This window comes from Callithrix jacchus, chromosome 4, assembly GCF_049354715.1.
Source record: "Callithrix jacchus isolate 240 chromosome 4, calJac240_pri, whole genome shotgun sequence".
Lineage (NCBI taxonomy): Eukaryota > Metazoa > Chordata > Mammalia > Primates > Cebidae > Callithrix > Callithrix jacchus.
Genome location: NC_133505.1, coordinates 84335151 through 84355152, shown reverse-complemented (window position 1 = coordinate 84355152; position 20002 = coordinate 84335151). Strand labels below are relative to the sequence as shown.

The 20002-nt window shown below is 33.5% G+C and overlaps 1 protein-coding gene and 1 long non-coding RNA gene across 8 annotated transcripts in view; one reads left to right on the top strand and one right to left on the bottom strand.

Moving 5' to 3' along the window:
- The window catches only part of PHIP (PHIP subunit of CUL4-Ring ligase complex), a 153192-nt gene that overhangs the window by 75439 nt on the left and 57751 nt on the right, over window positions 1-20002 (top strand). For all 7 annotated transcript variants that reach the window (XM_008994689.5, XM_002746749.6, XM_078369596.1 and 4 more), the window contains 4 exons: window positions 9093-9221; window positions 10972-11197; window positions 14679-14816; window positions 15475-15658. In XM_008994689.5, coding sequence (XP_008992937.1) covers window positions 9093-9221; window positions 10972-11197; window positions 14679-14816; window positions 15475-15658 — 677 coding nt within the window. The remainder of the gene's footprint in view (window positions 1-9092; window positions 9222-10971; window positions 11198-14678; window positions 14817-15474; window positions 15659-20002) is intronic.
- Window positions 6538-20002, bottom strand: part of LOC144582169 (uncharacterized) — a 32485-nt gene continuing 19020 nt past the window's right edge. Inside the window, exons 2-3 of the long non-coding RNA XR_013534337.1 lie at window positions 18466-18622; window positions 6538-8554 (exon numbers count right to left, since the gene is read on the bottom strand). This is a non-coding gene — a long non-coding RNA (uncharacterized LOC144582169). The remainder of the gene's footprint in view (window positions 8555-18465; window positions 18623-20002) is intronic.

Below are 20002 nucleotides of genomic sequence, written 5' to 3'. Positions count from 1 at the left end.
TTCCTGTCTGTCTCTTATGAGTTATCTAATTGCCCTACTTCTTTTTGCTCTTCACTCTTTTGTTCTTTTCATTGCTTGTTTTATTTATGGGCAAATGGAAGATAAAGCATTCAGCATTGCTATTAAGAAAATAAAGAGAAATAATTCAAGGGAGGGCCCATATTCTCACTGCTTGCTCTCGTGAATGTTGAGTTTTGGCTATAATGACAGCTATTTGGCTCTGTGTAGCTAATCAATAAGTTTTTCAGTTAGTAAAATACCATGATATTTGATCACATACAGAAATACTTTAAAGATGAAATGATATTTCAGTGATTGTTAAAACTGAAGTTTATAAGACAGATAAGTAAATTCACTATTCTGCGTACAGCTAGAAAATAAGGAATATAGACTATACCTTTAAAATAACAATTTTATATACAAATTTCTTAAATACAGGTTTTTACCAAGTGTACTGAGAATATTTTAATATTGTCCCTGCTTTTTGAATAACAATTGACTTTTCCATTGGAAATTTGTAATATTTTGCAAAAAATAATGGAAATCATATAACATAATTTAGTATTTTGAATTCATCAGCATTTTACTACAATTTTGTGCAATTATGGAAATGTAAATTCTTTTTTTGAAATTTTAGAAATAGCCAAAAATCCTGTAATGTTAAAAAGGCTTTCATGTGAAAAGGTAAACTTTCAAATGCCTGTTTGATATGTAGTAATTACATTTTAATGATTTTTAAATAGCTGATTATAAGACATTAATATTTTAATATTGCACTGATAGTCATTCTAATAAATGTTCTAATTTTTTCTGTATCAAGCCATGGTTTAAAAATTTGTGCTTTATTTTGGGACCATCTAAAGTTGTCAACAAACTAAAGAATTTAAGATTGGGAATTGAGATAAAGATATTTACTTCTTGCATGCTTAAATAATTTCCTTCATTCTGAAATCTTATAAATGGATTCTCAACTTTCAAGTGGTATTCTCCAGAAAGACTGATAGGTTTGTTTTTCTTATTTTTACTGCTGAGTTTCCTCCTAATAGAGGATCTCAGTTGGGGAGTGCGTGCTGGGTTTGTTTTTGTAGTTATAAGAAGGGTATGACATGTGAGATGATGTTTTAAGAGAGGCTAACATAGGGCATGAAATGGAATAGACAGAACATGTAGCTTATATTCCCCCTTCCCCTTCTGTTATCTCAACTTCAGCTAAAAATAAAATATACTTTAAAAAACACTTATTGGAAAAACCAACAACAAAAAGTGGTTCTTTTTGTTGTTTTTCTTTTTTAAATGAACCAGGGGAAGAAGCCAAAGAAGAGTTTTGTAGAGAAAATTATGAGACAACTTAAAAAACAAAACAAAACACTGAATTCTAGGTCTTCAGTACTTTTATTGGTTATTTCTTTACATTTCAACTGAACAGTCTTTATATAACTTGAGTATTCAGAGGAAAAGTAGTATATATTTGGATATTTTATTGAAGCAAGTAGTGTATATTAAGAATATTCCAAACCATAATAGTTGGGTAGAACTTAGTAAGCCCACATTTGTTTGGCATTGGCAGGAGGTAAACATCAGAATAGCTTTGTTTTGATGAAAGTTATTAAACTCTGAAGGCTTTATACTCCCATTAAATGCTAAAAGGCAGTTAAATCCTTCCCAGAAATAGCTTGAAAATGTGTGCAGACTCTCAGGGCTGAAGTTGAGGGCATTGTGTGAAAGAGGTTGCCAGGTGTATAAGTTAACTATAACCTTAAAAGTTCCTAAATATAAATTGTTTTATGGCCTTTTTTCCCCCATTAAATTATCCTAATACATCCAAGTTTTAACTGAGTTTAACTAAATGACTATTAAATTAATTGGAAAAGATACAGAAAGAGACTTTTTACATTTCTTAGTATTAGGCCATTCGAATATTAAATAGTAAATAAAAGTTGTTTGGAGTTGAATTTGTGGACTCCATGTTTTTAGTAGCTTTCCTCATGTTTCTGGTGGTTTCACTTTATTTATCTTACTCTTTCTTTTCTCTGTAGCCCTAGCTATGTCTCTATCTTCTCCCTATCTATTTCTGTCATGTTATTCAAAGCTGTAGTTTGTTACCTCCTGTCTGGTTTTGATTTTAATCAAAGAGTACAGTATGTCTCTTGATAGCAGTTTTACTGAATTTAGTTTTTGCTTTACTTTCATTGTTTCATGGGTAAATTTCAAATAAGTTTTTATTTGATTAAAGTTATCCTTATTTTTATAATTGTTCTCTTAACCTTTCTTTTACTTAAGAGATTTTTGTTTAAAAAAGTTCCAGTGTCCACTAATCCAGAACAATATATTTCTCCTTGCAACGTTCCAAATGAGCAGAGGCTGCCAATCTACCACCCAGAATTTTTGTACATGCATACTTCTTCTGACGTTAACATGTTCTCAGTGTGATCTGTACTTTAGTTTTAAATGATTGTAGCTGTATAGATCTAGGAAAGGGAAAAAGAGAAGCTCAAAATAAATATATCTCAATTGTGTTATCTTGTGAATCAGGATAAAAATCTGTTTCTCTTTCTTTTTCTTGCTTTTCTCCCTCTCCCATCCCTCCTTCTTTCCTGCCTTCCTTCTTTCCTTCCTTCCTTCTTTCCTCCTATCATCATCTAACAAGATAATGTTCTATATTTATACTTGGTGTTCAAAGGACTCTCTGATGCTTCCAGTCTATGTTTCAGCTTCTTTGGGTAATGTTTCAGCTTCTTTGGGTAAGGAAGTACCTTCAGTCTTATCATACACTTTGGTTTTAATCACTGTCCTTTAGGTTTTAGGTACATATATTTATCTTGATACCAAAGGCATCTTAATCTGTTGCCATGAATGTGAGTTTGTCTCTTCAGCTTCTCATACTGCATTATATTTGGTGAATTACTTTTAGTAGTAATTATTTGACATAGTTCATGACCTGCTATCACAAGGGTATTTGAGATTTCATAGTTACAAGAGAAAGTATATGAAATTATACAAAATACAAACATGCAGATGAAGACATTTTGATGAACAAATATTTCATTGTTTTAATTTGACTCTTTTATTTTGTGTTTAGCACAAATTATGAGGACCGCAAGGGAGAATAAGACATGGTCTTTATTTTTAGTCAGTCTGTAGTTAAGGTGGGGAGATAAAATATACAAAATATATGTTAAGAGATAAATATTGATAATTTCAAATGGTAACATGACAAATGAGAAAAGACAATTGCTGTATCTTAAGATGTAGGGATCACATCAGGGTGGATGATTAAAGGTGTATTGAAGAGGAGGAATTTGAACTATGCCTTGAAAGATAAATAGGAATTGAGTCAATAAGAGAATGAATTTTATAAATATGAGGAACATTATAAATAACAATGTAAATGTCAAGACATATTCATAGAGTTATTTAGAAAGTTGTTTGCAACAGATTTTGGAAATAATGACGAAAAACAGAAATTGAGATGAACTGTCAATGACTTCAAATGATCTCATAGGCATAAGTACCTATGAACATTGTGGGGGGCTTTTGTAAATTATTTTATAGGCTGATCGAGAAGCTAAGAGAAAAAATAGTTTGGTTGCCAGTAGTATTATTTCAGGTATAAAGTGTGAGGAGAACTACTTTAATTAGTCATGAAAAACTATAGGGGTAGTTGGTAGGAAATTTGTAAAGAAAAAAATACATATATGACTTGGTGTTTTGTGACTGATAAGGGAATTTTGGTCATAGGGTAATGGGGAGGAAAGATTTAATAAATGTGTTTAAAGAGTGTTAAGCCCTGGTGACCTTGAGAATAATGGTTTTGTTAATGGAAATATGAAAGACATAAGGGAGAACTGACTTCTTTTTTAGTTCATTTGTAATAATGTTCATTGTGTTGGACTACCTTTGTGGAAATGGCCAGCCAGCACTTGGAGATAGAATGCTTAGAGGGGATAGAAGTAAAAAGAAGAAAATGTTGAAGTGTTTCTTATAGAATATAGTTTACTTCCTCATGGAGACAGGAGAAGGCAGTGCAGAAGGCTTAGAAGCAAACTTTGGAAAATACTCATATATTTAGCAGAATGGAAAAGAGGTCATAATCTCTAGCGGGTGTATCAAGGAAGACACACTATACTAATATGCCAGAAAGACCAAAAGAGACTAAGCCACTAGGGAGATTTAATCAATAGTATTGCTCTCCCCAAAGAAAACAGAATATGGGAACAAAATGCTCTTAAATTTGAACATATTTATTTTGGTAGTATTTTTCTTTTGATGAACATCTAGAGCTGATTTTTCAGAATCACTTTTATGTAATAATTTTTTTCCCTTTTATGTAATAATTTGACCCACTGATTTTATCAAGTCCAGCAGTTTCCTTTTTTATGCTGGCATTAGTTAAAGCATTTTCAGTATTAAAACAGCCATGCAGTAACAATATTTTAAAGTAATTCGATAACATCTGATGTGTTGGAATTTGGATAGTTTCTTTTAAAATTGTCTTCGTTTACATAATGAGAAGATAGCCAATGCATTCTCCCCCCACCTACCAAGACAGAGTCTCGCTGTGTCCCTAGGCTGGAGTGCAGTGTTGTGATCTCGGCTCACTGCAACCTCCGCCTCCTGGGTTCAGGCGATTCTCCTGTCTCAGCTTTCTGAGTAGCTGGGACTACAGGTACACGTCACCATGCTCAGCTGATTTTTGTATTTTTAGTAGGGACGGGGTTTCACCATGTTGGCCAGGATCCAGCACTTATTTTAAACATGCATCTGAGTCTCTTTTGTATCTAGTGTACATATTTTTCCCTATGTCGGCAAGCTCTAACCTAAAAGTGTTTTTGATAGATAAGAAAGGACTTCTTTAAGCATTATTCTTAGCATAAATTCCATTTCTTAGCTCTTTTCATTCTTGGTATAAGGGTCTATTACATAAAATTATTTTAGGGTATTTTAAAGGATGCATAATTTTAGAATTTGGAGCATTTCCTAGGTAAGATGCTTTCTTCTAATCAATGACATGTTTAAAAAAATGAACAAGACAAACTGACCCTGCTAATAGAATTGAAATAACTAGGAGAGGATGGTTCTGCCTAAGATAGCCCATATTTTTTAACTTTCCTACTTTGTGTTGAGGTTTTCTAGAAGCATGTACTTCTCATATTCACTATATATATGTTCTTCATTATTGATATAATTTACACCCTAGAATTTTAGTCTGCATTCTCCTTTTAATATACTTCAACTCCAGATTTGTCCAGTTTTTCTTGGTGTACTTTCCTGTACCTCAGATGATAGGATTTTAGGAGTGGACTCTAGAGGTAATTTATCTTCATAATTCCACCCATATTAGGTGATTTACCTATTACTGGTGGACAGATATCTCAGGTCTTTGACCTCATTCCTCTGTATAATCATTCATCTTTCTACTTGACAAAAATTATGTTAGAAGTTGTGTATACTACCCTTCCTCAGAAAGGTATCAGTATTCTTTATTTCTGAGTCTGACCTTATCAGAGCTCTTAGCTCATAAATTTTTGTATAATTTAATTTCTTTAAAGTTCAGTATAAGTCTCTAAATGCCTAACAAGTTTATACTACTCATTTATTGGTAGTATTTCTAGAATTCTTTAGTATGAGAATTTTCTAATAAGGGAGTCATTATTTTAACACATCTGATCCTCTTATTTCCTCCTTTTAAAAATAAAATACTTACAATAATTACTGAATATACCTCTATTTATTTTTCTTCCTATCACTCTTTTTGAAGTTTTTGCAGTTATTGGTAAATACTGTCTCATAGATTATCTCAGCTAAACCTTATTGGTATTTAATGTTTATGAGTTCTATTTGGTCTTTATTTATATATGTCCAAAATAATGCATAACAAGCATACTTGATTTTATTAGAGGAATAGTTCATCTAAATGCACTTATTTTGATAATTTGTTATTACTTAGTAATTTCACTCTATTTTGTAATTATTACAACTGCAGTAAGTGCTAGCTAGCATAAGCTATATGTAGTATTAAATTTTATGTTTACTCATTTTCTTGCTATGTCGTATATTTAATTTTATGATAGGCTCATATATCTTTCATTTGGTTAGAGAGGATATTTTCTTTCATTTTTGAAGATAAGCCTCATTGCTTTCTAGTAAATGTGACTATTCAAATAGTGCCTTCATCTAAAATTTTGTCTTTGAGATTTGTTACTCATAAATACTTTGACTCTTGTTTAAAAAGATGAAACTCTTTTCTTTTGATTGGCTTAGTTAATCATGTCTTATATTTTAAAACCAGTTAGGATATTTTTGGTTATATAGAGAGGTAAAATATTTTCCTGTTTTGTATCATCAACTGTTTGGAAACCTGGTCTTGGAAAACCTCGTCTGCAGTTCATAGGTATGGGTGTTTATTGTTTGAGAAACCATTAATAAATAGAGAGTTGGTCTTTTAATTGTTGAGGTTAGAGGCACCTTTTCTAACTGGTTCATGAGTAAGGCAGATATTTTAATGCCTTCTTTAATAAACAGTTAATCAAAATAATATTTTTCTTTTTTTTGTGATATGATTGAAATATACTTTCATTTTCTCCATATAAAAGTCACTTTGGAGTTAAACAGATGCCTTATACCAAGAAAATTACTACTGTCTTGCCATATTTACAATGAAATGTGTTATTTAGGACACACAGGCATCTTCATTATGATTGCTAGTTTTTATTTGCTTTTTTAGAACTTTGTAAGTTTCAGCTGTTCCCAAATATTCTTTTAGAGATCTACTAACTGTAAATGTGGCAACACTGGTAAATAACATGGGTCTAGGGTTGATCAATCCTACTTGCCCCCCAACCCATACCCCCAAAATGAAAAAAATATGCAGCAAGATTGTTTAAACATCCCATGAAGGATACAATGCATAGGAACATTGATCAGATTTCCTTTGAAATTGCTAAATTGGACCACTTTCAAGACTCCACTGTACTACTGTCTACTTAAAATTTTAATCTTAGACTGTTATTATACTTCTGGAAACATTTATTAGAGTAGATTTACAAAGTAGTTGCTCTTTTTTCTCTCTTACCTTCTGTAAAATTTTGAGTGAACTGAGTTAAAAAATCATTTAACGACACATGGCTAAGGCAGTTTCAGTACCTTAATTTTTAGCTTTGGATGCAAAAGTCCATTTAGATGTGTACTTTGTTCATGTGGTTGGGTTTTTTTTTTTTTGAGACGGAGTTTCACTCTTGTTACCCAGGCTGGAGTGCAATGGCGCGATCTCGGCTCACGGCAACCTCTGCCTCCTGGGTTCAGGCAATTCTCCTGCCTCAGCCTCCTGAGTAGCTGGATTACAGGCATGTGCCACCATGCCCAGCTAATTTTTTGTATTTTTAGTAGAGACGGGGGTACACCATGTTAACCGGGATGGTCTCGATCTCTTGACCTTGTGATCTACCTGCCTTGGCCTCCCAAAGTGCTGGGATACAGGCGTGAGCCACCGTGCTCGGCCTGTGGTTGCTTTTTTATAACACTTTATATAATTTTTATTTGCCTAGGAAAACACTGAAAAATAAAGACTTGAATCCTGAATATCTATCTACTTATAGTATGGCTACTGGTGCCCTTATGGTAATCTGGAGAAATAGTTACATTCTTTTTTCCTTTTGAATTGTTTTAAAGTAGACTCGCAATCAGTCACCTTCCTCTCCTATCTTATCATCCTCTAACTTTCTTCACACTTGAAATATAATTCTGTTTCACTTGTGATTCATTTTCTTTCTTTTATGATAAGTTTTTGTGTGTATTAAACATTAGATAATTTTACTAATTTTATCCAATATGGTTACATTTTTTAAAAAGTTATTTTCTATTATTGTAACCATCCAATACAGCATTAATAAGCACTGTTGCACACATTTCTTCTTTTTAGTAAGCCAAAGGGTAAAGCTAGTTTTCTTTTTGAGGCAATCCCATTTGTGGTATTGTATTAACTTCTTAGGTCAAGTCCTTTCTTTTATAGATGTAGTTTCTCTTTTTACTAAAATGCAAACCTTCCTTGAGAAACCAGTTATTCTTCTTCTCAATTTTAACTTACTTCTGTATTTGGTGAACTGTACATCCATTCTTATGCCAGATTTTTAATACTAAAGAAAGAAAGTTGCCACCTTTCTCTTTTCCAAGCATTTCCTGGGATATTACTAATAAAACTCAATTCGTTCTAGATCAGTGGATACCGGAACAGAAAGGAGGTATTTCTTACCTGATAATGTGTGTGTGTTCCGATTCTGCTAATCCAGAAATCCAGTAGCATTTGTTGAAAATCATCCTTAGTTGTTAATTTGTTAGGGAGTCAACTCCCTATTTTAGTTGTTTCTAAAATTCAGACCCTAGATGTGCTTTAGATAGGGTAGAATTTTTACCTCTTTCAGAACACTGCTAAAGAAGTTTTCAACTGGAACGTAGTCTGAAGAAGCACTGAGAGCAAAAAATTCAGAGTGGTGATTGGCCACCTCTGTTTGATTGACAGGTTGCAGGGAGGAAACCCATTCGTTCTGGATTAATGGAACTGGAAAACAGAAAACAATTATCAGGTAAAAAAAACCTTTTCTTTAACCTTTGAAATTCACCATTTAAAAGATGAGTCAGACTACCAGGGAATTTATTACCAAAAAGAATAAAATCTAGTGTCATTTGAGCAGTGATCTCTGGCTCCTACTTCCAAGAGTTACCAAAATGTCGGTACAGTTGCTACATGTCAGCTTTTACAGAAAGGGCATGATTGAATGGAGGTAGATGGAATGTAAGACGTAATTATGTGTTAAATCTGAGTTTAAAACATGAATCAGAATTCTGTGGGTGGGGGAGATTGGTATTCTTTTATTTCCTGAATTGTGTTTGGTCTGTGGATAGAGTATTTTTCAAGGCTATTAATCTGGCACTTTTCATGAATATTCATAAATTTTATTATTGTACTATGTTTGTTTTACTTAATCTTTACTTCATTAGGATGTATACTACTTTTATCATAAAATTACTATAATGATAGTGACCAGTTCTTTACATTTTAATGGCATTTTTCTTATTGTTGGTTAAATATATTTCAGATTGAAGGCCAAGGACATGGTGCAGTATTTGACTGCAAATGTTCTCCTGATGGTCAGCATTTTGCATGCACAGACTCTCATGGACATCTTTTAATTTTTGGCTTTGGGTCCAGTAGCAAGTATGACAAGGTACAGTATGTTGACTATACCTTATGTCCTTATTTTTTTAATGCATGTTTAGGGGTTGTATTTTTTTGGAGTGGGTGAGAATCATCATTTTTACATTCAGGATAAAATTTGAAGAATTTTATGTTAATTAGTCTGGAGACCTTAGTTTTGGAAAGGAAGGTGAAGACAGCAGTTAAATCTCACTTTATTAGGGCTTATTATTTAAAAATCTGCATATTTCAGAAAAAAAAAACTTAGCCTGCTGGAGAAATCTAGATTGGAATTTTTAACATGGGGTATATAAGGTGGAGTTGGATGATGTTTTTCATAGTGGGACTTTGAAATGTAAAATGTTTTTTTTATATAGGTAATATGTTCTTATCTAGGATACCAGTCTGTGGCTTTCATATGTTTCTTAAAAATGTATTATATTAACTGCTTGTAGCTAATGTTTTTTGTTAAAGATCCTGTCCAGATTTTTCGGGGTTTTTTTTTTTTTTTTTGCAGGGTTGGGGTGAAACGTCTCATTATGTTGCCTAGACTGGCTTTGAATTCTTGGTCTTAAACAATCCTCTCATTTCAGCCTACTAAATAACTATACCTGGCATTACAGGCCTGTGCCACTGTGCTCAGCAGTTAAAAACCCTGACTTTAAGATTATTGACTAAAAGAATTAAACTGCTTATTTATGTTAGAATGGTATAAAAAATTATGATAGTAAATATTGAGTGGTTTATCATTTAGTTTAAAAAATTATAAATTAACCAGTGAAATTTTACATAATAAAATTTGTGTCCAGGTTGAGTTTATATTAATAATTTTATATCATCTCAAAACATTTAGAAAAAACACTTTTTTTTTTTTGAGACGGAGTTTTGCTCTTGTTACCCAGGCTGGAGTACAATGGCGCGATCTCGGCTCACCGCAACCTCCACCTCCTGGGTTCAGGCACTTCTCCTGCCTCAGCCTCCTGAGTAGCTGGGATTACAGGCACGTGCCACCATGCCCAGCTAATTTTTTGTATTTTTTAGTAGAGACGGGGTTTCACCATGTTGACCAGGATGGTCTCGATCTCTTGACCTCGTGATCCACCCACCTCGGCCAAGATGGTCTTCATCTCTTGACCTCATGATCCATCAACCTCAGCCCCCCGAAGTGCTGGAATTACAGGCGTGAGCCACCACACCCAGCTAGTGGTAGCTTTTTTATGTAGTAGTCTCCCCTTATCCACAGAAAATATGTTCCAAAGCTCCCAGTGGATGCCTAAAACCTTGGATAGTTCCAAACCCCATGCATACTATGTTTTTCCTATACATTAGTAGGTGGGTAGCATATCTAGACAGTGTGGATATACTGGACAAAGGGATGATTCATGTCCCAGGTGAAATGTCGTATTATTTCATTATGCTTTTTGGAACAGTGCACAGTTTAAAACTTAAAAGTTGTTTATTTTTGGTTCAGTATTTTAGGATTCAGGTTGACCACAGGTAACTGAAACCATGGATTACAAATAAGAGGGGACTCCTGTATATAATCACTTCCTTGTTTGAGGGAAAATTTAAAGCAGCTACTTTTCTGATCATAATACTTAAGGTAGAAAATAAAAAGACCTGTTTACAATTAATTTAGGAAAATAAGATGTTTTAAAAATTGTTGCTGAATACCATGATTTGTATTCAGATGTTTGCTTTCTATTAGAAATGTTGTAGGTTTTTTTCTACAATGATAAATTTTTGTTTTTCCAGTCTTTTATGGTCTTTTCTTTTTACAGATAGCAGATCAGATGTTCTTCCACAGTGATTATCGGCCACTTATCCGTGATGCAAACAATTTTGTATTAGATGAACAGACTCAGCAAGCACCTCATCTTATGCCTCCCCCATTTTTGGTTGATGTTGATGGTAACCCTCATCCATCAAGATATCAAAGATTAGTTCCTGGTCGTGAAAACTGCAGGGAGGAACAACTCATCCCTCAAATGGGAGTAACTTCTTCAGGTAGGTGCTCATTTTCTTAGACAGTCAAATTTTCTTCTTCCTACTCAACTGTTAAAATTTCTAATTGAGTAAAACTTTGTTTTCATTTGTTAAGTGGATGAGAAGTAAAAGTATTGTTTTATAGTTCTGTACAGATCTTTGATCATACTTAAGGATTACAAGTTAATTAAGGAATGTTGGAGATTTACAGCAATAATTTTGATTTATTATCTATTTGTAATCCCTAGGGATTAATAAGGTAGTTCCTGTATTTGGTGTGAAACAAGTCAGTTTGTTCATTTATTCAGCAACATTTATTGATAATCTCTTTTGTCTCTGACACTGCTGACCCATGGCTATTCAGCAGTGAATTAAACAAACATGAATCTTGCTTTCATGGAAATGGGTTCGTAGATTGATACACACAGTTTATTAGAATAAACAAATACAAAGTTCAAATTGTAATCAATGTTATTAAAGGGAATAATAGTATGACGTGAGAGAGATTGTAGATGGCCTGTTCACATTGAAGATGTTTTAAAAAGTGATCAACTTTTAAAGATTTGTAAGAAGTAAGATTAAGATGAAAAGCGTTCAAAGCTGTTTTGGTAAAGTATAATGGAGTGTTGAAGAACTAAATGAGAGTCAAAATGCAGTCAGAGTCTTCACACTGCTCTCCCTCTTTTGACAAGAAATGTAGCGCTAGTATATTAAGTAAAAATAATGGAAAGGTTCTGTAAAGAAGGTTAAACCAGTTGTGTCATTATGAATACTTCTATGTTTTTAGACTAGAAAAATATTGATGAAAATACTTTAAGTTCTAGACTTTAATTGACAAAAGCTTCTAAGTAGTTTTTGTTTTGAGTGACTTTTACATAATGAAATTAGATTCTGTAAGCAGCACAGAAAAAAATCAATCTCAAACCTGCATCTTACTTTTCCTTAAAGGATTTAGCAAGAAATTGCAATGAGGATGGACCTATTGGATAGAAAGGACTGCTGTTTTAGACATGTCCACTTAGAATGGAGGGTGAGAAGAAGCATTAGAAGAGTCATTCCTGTGGTTGGTCATAGAGTAGTCCAGTCCAGTGGACTTGAGTATCTGGAGTTTGTGAGATTAATATGTCTCAGTACATGGACACAGCATGAACTCAAAGAATAAGTAGTATTTGAGAAGTATGGGCAGATACTCAGATAAATTTCAGTATTAGAGAAGTTCCGGTCATAGGACTGAAATTAAGAGAAATGTCTTCATTCTCTTGGAAAGGAATTGGCAAAAATCAGATTGTGCCCAGGCCTCAAAATAGATAGATACTTGAGGTTTTTAGACACAGGGAAATAAGGAAAAAGCTCATTTATTAAAGTATCAGTGCTGTTTAATTATTACTTTTAAAATCGATTTACTAGTTTATAAAGGGCTTTCATAAACAATATCTTGCCTTTATGATATTCCAATCCTGCAAGTTGAGAGAATTCAAAACTTAATAGTATTGTTTCTTGGAATCACAGGGACTCCAACCTCAGCTCTGATTCTTAGTCTTTTCTTCCATATAAAGTAGGCATAATCTTAAAAATGAAGTAAATGCCAGTTACTGGTATCCATAAGAGAGCCCACAGCAATAATAATGGCTTTGTAATGAGTCACAAATTTTTCACTGTTCCAATTCTCACAATTCAGAGTATCAATGTTTTTGTCATATTTTAGACTTATTGAGTATAAAAATGGTCAATATAAAAATAGAACGAACGCCAAATGCTTTTCAAAAAACCTTAGCTATCTAGATAATAAAATGCATTTTGGGAAATCTCTCAGAGATAGGGAAAAATAAATTTGAGCTATTCTAATAATAAATTGGCATGTTAATATTGACACTATACAACATACTTTAAATGTGTTTTTTTTTTCAGTTGTACACTGAGCTATACCAGATTATTCATCAGTATTCCAACATGTTTTTTTTAAACAGCAAACCAGGAAAGAAGTATGAGACATTTGAACTTTTACCTGTCTGCTTTTACCACTTCCAGCTTGATGACTTTGAATAAGTTATTTTATCCTGTTGAATTTTAGTTTTCTCTTATAAATGAAATAATGTTATGCACTTAATACATGCAAATTCCTTTTCCTTTTACCTGTCTTACTACTACTTTATTACAGAATATCTTTGCTATCTTATCTTACTATTTAAGCCCACCCTAAAATTCTGACCTGATCAGATCTTCTCATATACTTAAATGGCTGATACTAATTGCTCCCTTCTTTATACTCATGCAGTATTTTTTATATATTTCATAACACATATTTAAAAAATTTATTCAGCAAGAGAATATTTTTTAATGGCTAGCATTGTATTAGATTTAGATAATATTAAGATAAATGAAACAGTTCATGCTTTTGAGGAACTAACTAGTTTGGGCTTCATTTATGTTTTATATTGGTCTGAGTACTTAGATATGTTTTGCCTGTTTAAGGAGTTGAGAGAAGGTAACAGCTAATTCTTTCAGAAGTAGTTGGGAAAGATTTCAGAGAGAAAATATCATGGAGGTACAGTTATAGTTGGTGATTGAATGGTAAGTTAGAGATTATGTTTATCCTTTTAGTGGGAATATTGTCTTCAAAAGTTTCAGTTCATGAAGGTGTTTTTGTGTTAGAAGGGCAGAAGTCAAGTGGTCCTGTATGAATGGTACGAGTAAGAATTAATGCTGGAAGAGTTGGATGGTTTAAAATACAAATTTCCCTTCTTCACAGCCTTTATACCTCTTGCCTGCTTTCTGAAGTGTTCCTTATCTAGCTTTTTACATGACTAGCTAATTTAAATCTCAGTTCAAATGTCACCTTCTCCGAGAAGGCTTCTCTGATTTTTCTGACCCACTATCATGTTCTTTATTTCAACACCATTCTTTCATACTCTGTATTAACTATCGAGTTTTTGTTTACTTTCCCCGTCAGAATGTTAGCTCCCTAAAGGGCAGGGATCTTCATGTCCTTTATTTACCACTAGATCTGCAGTACCTAGCATAGTTTCTTAACGTATAGTAGACAAGTCAATTTATTGAATAAATGAGGCAGTAATTTTTTTTAAGAAAGTGAGTAATCAGATTTGTAATTTTAAAAGAAACTATGATCTAAGTAGAAAACCTTACTTTTTCCACTTATTAGATGTGTGACTTCAAACAGTTATTTTGGTTTTCTCATGTATAAGGTAGAGTTGTTTAAACATACCTAATGGAGTTACCATAAGTATTATGAGTATCTGAATCATGATAAACACTTAGTAAAAGTTAGCAATGATCCTCATTATTATTTTCGATAAACTAAGATGGACAGATTTTTTTCTTTATTTTTTTTTTTCTATAACTCCCATCATTTGTGGTTGATCATTTTAGGTCTTTTACTCAAGCAAAATTTATGTTTAATTCTGAACTAATAAGTGAGGTTGGTGAATAAAGTGGTTGGAATAGTAACTAAAGTATTCTTAATATTTTGTGTGGTATTGCATAGGACTGAATCAAGTTCTAAGTCAGCAAGCAAACCAGGAGATCAGCCCACTGGACAGCATGATTCAAAGACTACAACAGGAGCAAGACCTAAGACGTTCTGGTGAAGCAGGTATCAGTAATACCAGCCGTTTAAGTAGAGGTAAGCAGGTATTCTATTTTGAGTGAAACATTTAGAAATTTGCAACAGCCTAAACTTCCCACAGTGTTAAGTGAATAAACAAATGAAGGTACATCCATAAAATGAAATATTAGGCTGCCAAAATGATCAGGGTTTTGAAGATTATTTAACAATCTAAGAAAATGCTTCATAATGAGTTTTAAGTTAGAGATAGTAAGTTTTTCAATGTGTGTATTATTCCACATTTTCAATAGTAAATATGTAGAGTAGTCAAAGCCACATTCTTGAACATCTCATCACCCTTATTGTTGTACATTATTAAACTTTAAGAATCAAAACGTATTTATGAACTGTAAATATTCTTGGGTTTTTGTGTTTTGATTCTTATGATGTTTTCCCAAAAATATCTAGTTTTTTTTTTTTTTTAAAGTAATGATTTTATATCCTTGGGGCTTAATAGTCCATAGTTATGGTTCATTGACTTATCTAATCAACTGAATAACCATGTTTTGTTTTCATTAAACTTTTGCCTGTGATTTAGTTCCTGATACAGTAATTTAATTATTTGCCACAATATGAAGTTTCATGTGGAAGACAGTGTTTTTTCTCTTTTTTTCTGCTATAAACTAATGAGGAAATATCTCTAAGTAGAACTTAATATACTAACTTTTTCACTTAGGTTCCATAAGTTCTACCTCAGAGGTTCATTCACCACCAAATGTAGGACTAAGACGTAGTGGACAAATTGAAGGTGTACGGCAAATGCACAGCAACGCACCAAGAAGTGAAATAGCCACAGAGCGGGATCTTGTAGCTTGGAGTCGAAGGGTGGTAGTACCTGAGCTATCAGCTGGTGTAGCCAGGTAAGGGAAGTTGTGAATTTTTATGTACCATAGTTCATTGTGTTCATTTTGAGTTTGTTCAAAGCATAATACCTTTTCAGCTCTGTAATTGCTCTGAAATTTATCTGGAAAGGTAGTATGAATTATTCTGACTCTGTAGAAAAATTAAGTTTCTAAAATAGTGATTTGTGTAAATGATAAGAATGGTATGTGTTAGCAGCAGGAAAATGATACATTTGGATTGACTAAATAGAAGGTTTTATTGAGTAGCATATTTCAATCTTGATTTGTCCGGTTTATATCTTAAAATACATTTTATAAAGTTTGTTATAATTTTTTAATTCTTTAAATGGATTTAGCCAGCTATTCACATGGTATTCAAATGCAAAAAAATTCATTAATTGGAAAATACAAAAAATATTTTATATATTAAAATATTTATATTTAAAAGTATACGTTTATGAATTTAAAAGTATTGATCTAATAAAGTTCTATTCTCTCTTTTTTTTTTTTTTAAGACGGAGTTTCACTGTTGTTACCCAGGCTGGAGTGCAATGGCGCGATCTCGGCTCACTGCTACCTCCGCCTCCTGGGTTCAGGCAATTCTCCTGCCTCAGCCTCCTGAGTAGCTGGGATTACAGGCACGCGCCACTGTGCCCAGCTAATTTTTTGTATTTTTAATAGAGACGGGGTTTCACCATGTTGACCAGAATGGTGTCAATCTCTTGACCTCGTGATCCACCCGTCTCGGCCTCCCAAAGTGCTGGGATTACAGGCTTGAGCCACCGCGCTTGGCCAAAGTTCTATTCTCTTATACCATGCCATGAGGGAACTTTATATCCAGTTCCTTTTTATTCTTTGATCATGAAATACTCATGAATGGGACCTATATGAACCTAATTAATGCTGATTTCTGTGCATGAAGTATGTTCTAAGTATGAAGGTCAAAATGTGAATTTGAATTTAAGATTTTCTAGTTCTTAAATTCAGAAGGTAATAGTTATTACATAATTAAAATTTTTTCTTAATGTTTATATAGATTATGCTTTTTGATTGGACATACTTTGAATTTATGTTAGGATTTAGAATTAAATATACACCAAAGGTGTAAATTTATACTTTCTTATGACAAATATGCTCTGTTATCCTTCATAAGTTAATTAACTCACATGGTGTATTTTTAGTTGAATTCTTGTTTGCTTTTTAATTCTAATGTTAAGGTTTGAAAGAGGTCAAGTAAATAGTGCCCAGTTTTCAAACCAGTTCTGGAATAATTGAAAAATGGCTTGGAGAATAAGACACATAGTAAATCAGTAAATACTATTTTTGTTACAAAAAGTAATATTCCCCAAAACTGCATCAGTAACAAAAAGTAATATTCCCCAGAGGCACATAGCAGTGGGTCACAGCTCCCCTTATAGAACATGTGATTTGCTTCTTAAAGATGCAGGGCAAAATTTATACATTGCACACAGTGGCATAAGGCTGGACCGTGCTAAGCTGGGTTTTTCTTCCAGAGCATGTCAATTGACTAATTTATTCCTCCTCTAGAGAGTAATGAATCAGGAGATATTATTACTAGTGGATGGTTGGACCCCTGCACATCGAAGGGAACCTGAGGAGTGAGGAAGATTTGCTTCTCTTAAATATTCTTCATCCTTTTATTGCTTTATCATTGGGCTTAACTATTCATTGACCCATGATCAAGCAAGGCTGTGGCCATAACTTTAACAGATATTCTTTCTTTGGGCTTCCTAGAGTGTTGTCTCTCAAACTTAGTACTCATCCTATGGGAATCTTCCTGAGAATCTCTCCAGTGGGTAGTCTAAAAGACTCTGAAATGGGTCCTTATAGTCCATTAATTAAAATGAAATCCAGTGGCATATCCAATAGTGGGCTAGGTAACATAGAAATAATTCTTGGAATTCAATAGTAAACAACAGAATTCAACCAGAGAATGGGGAGAAGACATGAACAGACATTCACCAAAGAGGATAGATGGCAGATAAGTACATGAGATCACCCATGTCATTAACCATTGGTGAAATAGAAGTTTAAACCACAATGAAATTTCACTCTATTCTTTTCAGAATGGTTAAAATATAAAATAGTGACAGCACTAAATACTAGAGAGGGTGTAAATACTAGAGAGGGTATAAATACTGGAGAGGGTATAAATCTACTAGAGAGGATGTAGAGAAAACTGAATTACTCATGTATTGCTAGTGGGAATGCAAAATGATAGAGCCATTTTGGAAGACAGTTTTGAACTTTTCTAAAGTCCTCATCATGTAACTGCCTTGTCATATGACCCAGCAATTGCACTTTTGGGGATTTATATTTATTCTAAACAAATAAAAACTTATGTTCACGCAGAAACCTGAACATAAATGTATAGCAGCTTCATTTGTAATGGCCAGAAGCCAGAAAGATAATAGGATGTATTTCAATGGGTAGATGGTTAAACAATGGTATATTCATATGATGGACTACTATGCAATAAAAAGGAACAACATACTGATACAGTGTGTTTGAATCTTGAGGGAATTATGCTGAGTGGGGAAAAATAATTTCAAAGTACATTCTGTATGATTCCATTTATGAAATAGTGTTGAAATGGCCAGGGTAAAGGAATGGAGAACAGACTGAGGTTGCTAAGATACAGGTATACTTTGGGGATATTGGAGTTTTGATTCCAGACGAGTGCAATAAAAGTAGCTCATGTGATGTTTTTTGGTTTTCCAGTGCATATAAAAGTTACGGTTATACTATTCTATAATCTGTTAATTGTACAATATCATTCATTATGTCTGAAAAAAACTACATACCTAATTTAAAAATTCTTTACTGCTGAAAAATGCTAACAACCATCTGAGCCTTCCGTGAGTATACTCTTCTTGCTGCTGAAGGGTCTTGCTTCGATTATGATGGCTGCTGGCTGATCAGAGTGGAGGTTGCTGAAGGTTGGAATGGCTGTGGAAATTTCTGAAAAGAAGAAAATAATAAAGTTTCCTCTATTGACTTTACTCTTTTCATGAAAGATTTCTGTATAGAACTTATTTCAAAACTGGAGTCCCTCCTCTCAGACCCTGCCATGGCTTTTTTAATTAAGTTCATGTAATTTTCCACATCCTTTGTTATCATTTCAGCAGTGTTCAAAGCATGTTCACTAGAGTAGACTCTGTCAAGAAACCTCTTTGTTCATCCATGAGCAGCTCCTCATTCGTTTGAAGTTTTATTATGAGACTTCATTTCAGTCACATCTTTAGGTGTCACTTCTAATTCTAGTTCTCTTGCTGTTTCCATTACATCTATAGTAACTTCTTCCACTGATGTCTTCAGCCTTCAGAATTATCCATGAGGATTGGAATCAGCTTCTTTCAAACTCCCGTTAATACTGATATTTTGACGTCTTCACATGAATCATGCATGTTCTTAATGGCATCTGGAATGGTGAATCCTTTCCAGAAGCTTTTCAATGTACTTTGCCCAGATCTATTAGCAGAATAATGAACTAGTGCAGCTATTGCCTTATGAAATGTGATTTCTTAAAATAATAAGACTTGAAAATCAAAATTACTACCTTGACCCATAGGCTGCAGAATGGATGTTGGGTTAGCAGGCATGCAAATAACACTAATCACCTTGTATATCTCCATCAGAGCTTGTGGGTTACAAGGTGCATTGTCAGTGAAAAGTAATATTTTGAAAGGAATCATGTTCTCTGAGTACTAGATCTCAACAGTGGGCTAAAAATATTCAGTAAACCATGCTATAAACAGATGTGCTGTCATCTAGACTTTGTTGTTTTATTTATGGAGCACAAGATGAATATATTTATCATAATTCTTAAGTGCCCTAGGATTTTTGGAATGATAAATGAGCATTAGCTTCAACTTGAAGTCGCTAACTACATTAGCCCCTAACAAGAGATTTAGACTGTCCTTTGAAGCTTTGAAGGCAAGCACTGACTTCTCTCTAGTTGTGAAAGTCCAAATGATCTCTCCTTCCATAAGATGGCTGTTTCATTTGTTAAAACATTGATCTATTGTTTAGTGTAGCTACTTTCTGCAGTGATCTTAGCTAGATATTCTGAATAAATTGCTGCAGCTACTGCATCAGCACTTGGTGCTTCACCCTGTACTTCTGTGTTACACAGGTAGCTCCTCCTGTAAACCTCATGAACCAGCCTCTGCTAGCTTCCAGCTTTTCTTCTGCAGTTTTTCCCCACCTTCCAACCTTCATAGAATGGAAGAGAGTTAGGGCATTACTCTGGATTAGGTTTTGGCTTAAGGGAATGTTGTAGCTGGTTTGATCTTTTATCCAGACCACAAAAACTATTTCCATATTAGCAACAAGTCTGGT